The 5733-nt window shown below is 39.6% G+C and overlaps 1 protein-coding gene across 1 annotated transcript in view; it reads left to right on the forward strand.

Annotated features, from left to right (window-relative positions):
• The window catches only part of LOC107094923 (CB1 cannabinoid receptor-interacting protein 1-like), a 4192-nt gene extending 1088 nt beyond the window's left edge, over positions 1 to 3104 (forward strand). Inside the window, exons 2-3 of the mRNA XM_015390835.1 lie at positions 439 to 583; positions 2770 to 3104. Coding sequence (XP_015246321.1) covers positions 439 to 583; positions 2770 to 2934 — 310 coding nt within the window. The 3' untranslated portion in view covers positions 2935 to 3104. The remainder of the gene's footprint in view (positions 1 to 438; positions 584 to 2769) is intronic.
• The last annotated feature ends 2629 nt before the right edge of the window (positions 3105 to 5733 follow it).

Consider the following 5733-nt stretch of genomic DNA (forward strand, 5'->3'; position numbering starts at 1 on the left):
AGAGAGAGCGCATGTTTTGAGTGTGAGCATTATAAGTTTTGAGTGCAAGAAGATGAAATTCTTTTCTCAAATTGAAATAATGTGCTCTTGCATTATGGCAGGATAATTCTCCCATAGAAAAAGTCAAAATTCTGAGATTAAAGTCTTCCTGTGTACTACTGCCACCATCTGGTGAGGAGTGTAACAGCAACAGGGTTGTAGATTTATTCTGTAAATTTGTTATTTGTGCTTGAAGTTTTAAAAAGTAATGAGCTGACAAGGGGGGAAAAAATGAAAACCTCTAATTTACGCATATTTCACTTGTATTTATAAATTCCGTCATTTACCTCACAGACATGTTTCATTTCTGATGTGGATCAGAGAGGCAACAAGTTCTCCAACTGTTAGGAACCCTGAGATGATCATGTGATAAATTAGTCGTCCTCCTCTTCCTTGCAGCAATATGAACATTGGGGGAATTATCTTCCCTTTGGAGCAGCAGTCCAGGGATGAAGAGTCAGTGGTTTATCACGGCCAATACGACACAGAGGGCGTCCCACATACGAAGAGCGGGGACCGCCAGCCCGTCCAAGTCAGCATTGAGGTGAGACGAGACACATGAAGCTGTAGAGGTTCAGGCAGTACATCCTCCAGTGAAGCAGGATTATAGATGAACTTATTACTTTGAATCTGGTGAAGGTTTGGCAGAGGTTTTCCTTCCCACTGTCCCTTCTTCTTTTCTTTCATGTTGTTCACATAGTTTATCCTCAGTAGATTTGAAATCAGGGATGCTCTTCCGCTTCTCTTAGTTTAATTTGATTAAAAGCATTGTGGAGGATTTTCGAGTTTTTTTTACAAGACTCGCCCTCACCACTTAAAAAAAAAAAAATGCACGTGCGAGAGCGTGCACAAGCCCATTTGTCCTCGTGCATGCTCTGTTTAAAAGTTGCTTTTCTAAGCTCATACAAGCTTACTGTGCCCGAACATCCAACCTAACCGTCTGCTGGATGCAGCCAGGACCCTGTCAGCATGATGGCGCAGCAGTTACTCATCTCCTTTTTTGAAGTTTGAGTCGCAGATGATCCATTTTGTTTTCCATCAGTGGACGTTGGAGAGCAGGATTGATGGAAGCGGCGGTCTGTGGGGATCTCTCTTTAGCTTCGCAGTTAGCCCCCCTCTGCAGCCTCGCTGTCTCCATCTCTCGCATCTCTTCCTCCATCCGTTATTTTCCACTGTTGTGTTGTTGACATCCGCCTGTAGCACTCCGCAGCTTTTTAAACGGTCAAAAATGTCTGTATTTAAAACATTTTGTGTCCGTAGCTCCAGCAGGTGTTGGCGATCATAGATGCGGGTTTGATGTCTAGTTTGTATCGTTTTAAGCAGCATATTTTGTGAAATTGTCAAGAGGAGCTGCTTTTGTCCGCTGCCTTGGAGCGCCGCCATGGTAACAAAGTTAAAAGTTGAAACTATATAGTGGATTTCATAGTGAACCCAGTTAACTGACCGTTCGGACAGATAATCACTACTTTTCTGCTCCCCGTTGGTCACGTAACCCCTCCTCCACCACACAGTGTCTGCGCCATCTTCGTTATTAGTCGCCCCTGTCAGGTAGCAGCAGCCTATGGCGACAGCGGGCCACTGTGACACCAAATCCCATAATGCTTTGTTAGGAGAGCTCTCCACACAAAGCATTCTGAGATATATTTGCCTCTTCTGAGGCCTTTCTTTTCTTCTCATACACTTGGTAGACACTTTTTCTCTTACAGCCCTCAGCCATTTTCAAAGAACCTCGGTGAGAAAGGTGAGCGCCGTAAAGTGCGCATGCGCAGAAAATGATAGCTAACAGGAGGAGCAATTAGGACGGCCTTACGTAAACATATCACCAGAATGATTGACAATTAGGAGGACCACTGATCCACGTGGAAATAAATCAATTCAATAGAATTAAGCTGAGTATGGAGGGATGGACATTTAATAAACTTCTCAATTAAAAAAGACTTTTGAGAGTAATTTATGGGTATGCAAAGGCTTAAACCAATATTTTTACAGGTTGCTTTCAAATTTTAATATTTTCAAATTTTTTTTCCAAATGTAATTTTTATTTATGTTCTCTTTTTTACAGAATAAAATTTTTTTCAGTCCCATTTTTTTTATATATTTCACGCAAATCTATTGATCTGTGCGCGGACCAATAGAAATGCTGATGCTAATATCCATGGAGAGTAGGCTTATTTCTATTGGTTCCTGCAATCATAAACCAAAAGAGTAGAGCTGAAATCTATAAAACCGGATTTGGAAATAATGCTGTTCATTAAAAAAACCTCAGGCTTATGGAGCCCCTAAAGGGACATGGAGGAAAAAATTAACTTTTGCGAGATTTTGCAAAACGTTTTGCGAAATGTCGCACAAGATTTTCCCATGTCAGGGAACCGGAAGTAAAACAGACACACAACAGTGAAGGAAACTATTGCAGGATCTCGCATGTCCCTCCATGTCCCTTTAGGGGCTCCGTACAGGCTCACCAAAAATGTGACAAAAATAAAATATACGAAAAGTATAATTAAAAAAAATAATCTACGAAACAAACTGTAAACATTTTTTGCTTACAAAATAAAAATACCACTTTTACAATTTTTTTTTTTTTACAATTTTTGTTTTTGACTTAACAGAAATTTGGACCAAATTTCTCTCTATAGCTGAGTTCCTTCCAGCAGTTCTGCTGGTGCATTAAACCCTGAGAAGGAGCAGGAGTTCTGATGTTGGGTCTGGTTTCTCTGACTGTCTCTGCAGTTCAACAAGGCTGGGACGTTCGAGACGGTCTGGCAGGCCAAGTACTACAACTACTACAAGAGGGAGCACTGCCAGTTCGGCAACAAGTTTACCAACATTGAGTACGAGTGCAAACCCAACGAAACGCGGACCCTGATGTGGATCAACAAGGAGGCGTTCAACTGAGCCGGACGTCAGCAGGACACACCGTCCCCCGTTTGTTTGTCCAGGTCCTGATGGTTGTTCTGTCCTACCAGCACCCCGATCAAGTCAGCTGTTTGCCCTTCTGGTCTCCAAATGAATGAAGCTGTTGGTCACAAAGTAGCTAAACTCAACACGATGTTCACTGAAGACCAGAAAAAATAACAGCTGAGTTCTGTTGAAAAGTTCTGATCCAGTCCCTGTTCTTCTCCTAAGCAGCCATTCTTCCTTGAACTGTTAAACTGGTGAACGGTTCTCCTGGGTTTGTGAAGTTACACAGTTCCTTCAGGGCGTTCTGGTTCTGCTTGGCATGTCGGCTCACCTCCCTCACTGCTAGAGATCCATCCTTCCACCGTTCAGGACCACCAGAACACCCATGACCATGGTTTTTCTGGCACCTTGGGAGAAAAATCAAGACTGGATGGGAACTTTTTACCAGGACTGGATCAGATTGTGGTCCACGAGGCAGATGATGTTTGAGTGTTCTGATCATTTATTTGTATGTTTTGGTTTAAAATGAGAAACTCGCCTTTAATAACGGAATCATGGAAAATAAAGGAGCTTCTTTGTTGAGCCTTGGAGCGTTTTTCCGGGACTATTTTCAGCAGCGGATGAATCCCGTCGTCCTGTTGAACACCCCCAGGCTTCTTCTCCTTCAAACGGTGCTTTTCTGTCTGCTGCAGCTCCTGATTTCTCTGCACTTGAAGCTACATTTTGCCAAATTTGATCTGTTGCTTGTTGTTTTGTATTTAGCTGTAGTGTAGCTGTGAATAAAGCAGTGTCCTGAACATCCAGAACCGGGTCCAGCATCTCGGGGCGGTTCCTCAGAGTCTGTGGAACCTGAGTGGATCAACCTGATGGATCTCTTCTTTTTCCTAAATCTCTTAGTCAACATGTCCTTATGCCAATGAAAAAATATATAAATCCTAAGAACCGTGTCACTGAAACAGAATTTTTTATGAAATAAATCAATCAAAGGCAATTGAGAATTAAGCTAACAGGGACCAGGCCTGGTTATTGTAATGATTACAAAACAAGCAGGTGTGTAAAATCAAAAGATCAAAAGTTTTCATTAGATTAAATTCTCTGATCTTATTTAACCGGATCTTTTCTGTGTTGTGTTGGTTAATTGTGAATCTATGAGGTTTATCTGGTTATTCTGAGTTGGACAAACAGAAAACAACTGCTTAACGGTCATACGCTCCAAGTCCTAAGGCTCCACTATCAGTTCCAACAATAGTTATTTCCAATGTAAATACCATACAGTAAAAATACTGTAAGCTGTTTAGTTTTAATACATAAAATATGCTAAAGTATGCTAGCTCCTGTGGTGCTACCTTCGTACAATCAAAACAGCTGTTGTGATTTTATGTTCTTTTCTATTCCCAGCCCGCTGGGAATTTATGTTTCTGATACTTTAAGATGTTTATTGCCCTCCCCTGNTTCCTTAATCTATAAAGATCTTTTTATTGCCTTTATTTCCCAATAATCCTTTAAGACTCCATTCTTGGCCTGTCCTTTCAACTCTTTTCAATTTCTTCCTTTCAGGTTCATATGTTTTGCAGTTCATCAATTGTTCTACATTTTCTATCTCTCCACATCCTTCACATTTGTCATTATTTTTCCTCCCTATTAAGTATAAATTGTCATTTAAATAAGTATGACCTACTCTTAATCTGATCATTATTATTTCTTCCCTTCGGTTTCTCTCATTAATATTTCTGTTTAATACTGACTTTTTTACTTTATATAACCTTCTTCCTTTTTTATCTTCATTCCACCTTTTTTTGCCATTTTTGTCTGCCTAATTATTTCCTTTTACCCCTTCATGTGCTGGAACCCAACAAAACCAAATATCAATGCCACTCCTGTATAATCTAAATAAACTGTGCTGAATTTCTAATACTAAATCTTTCCTATTATTTCCTTCTCCCTGAATACTTTCTAAAACTGCTTTGAAATCCGTGCATACCACCACCCTGTCTGCTCTGACCTCCTCAACCCATTGGAAACTCAGTATAACTGCCACCATCTCTGCGGTGAAAACAGATAGTTGATCTGAAATTCTTTTAGAAATGTGTATTTTGAACTCTGGTAAATAAATACCTATTCCCACACACCCTTTTAAATTCTTAGAACCATCAGAATATATTTTAAGGTAATTATAATATGAGTTTGCTTGTTGGAATCATTAACTGCTTTAAAAAATATTATTATTATTATTACTAAGCTTTTCTAAGAATTTAAAAGGGTGTGTGGGAACAGGAATATATGTACCAGATTTCAAAATACACATTTCTAAAAGAATTTCAGATCAACTATCTGTTTTCACCGCAGAGATGGTGGCAGTTATACTGAGTTTCCAATGGGGGGAGGAGGTCAGAGCAGACAGGGTGGTGGTCTGCATGGATTCCAAAGCAGTTTTAGAAAGTATTCAGGGAGAAGGAAATAATAGGAAAGATTTAGTATTAGAAATTCAGCACAGTTTATTTAGATTATACAGGAGTGGCATTGATATTTGGTTTTGTTGGGTTCCAGCACATGAAGGGGTAAAAGGAAATAATTAGGCAGACAAATTAGCAAAAAGGGCTTTAGAGGAGGCAATAACAATTACAATTCCTTTAGGGAAAGGGGAAGGAAAATCATTTATTAAGAGGAAAGAAATTGAAAAATATCAAAAAAAAGGTGGAATGAAGATAAAAAAGGAAGAAGATTATATAAAGTACAAAAGTCAGTATTAACTAGAAATATTAATGAGAGAAACCGAAGGGAAGAAATAATAAT

This window comes from Cyprinodon variegatus, unplaced genomic scaffold, assembly GCF_000732505.1.
Source record: "Cyprinodon variegatus isolate N-32 unplaced genomic scaffold, C_variegatus-1.0 Scaffold515, whole genome shotgun sequence".
Lineage (NCBI taxonomy): Eukaryota > Metazoa > Chordata > Actinopteri > Cyprinodontiformes > Cyprinodontidae > Cyprinodon > Cyprinodon variegatus.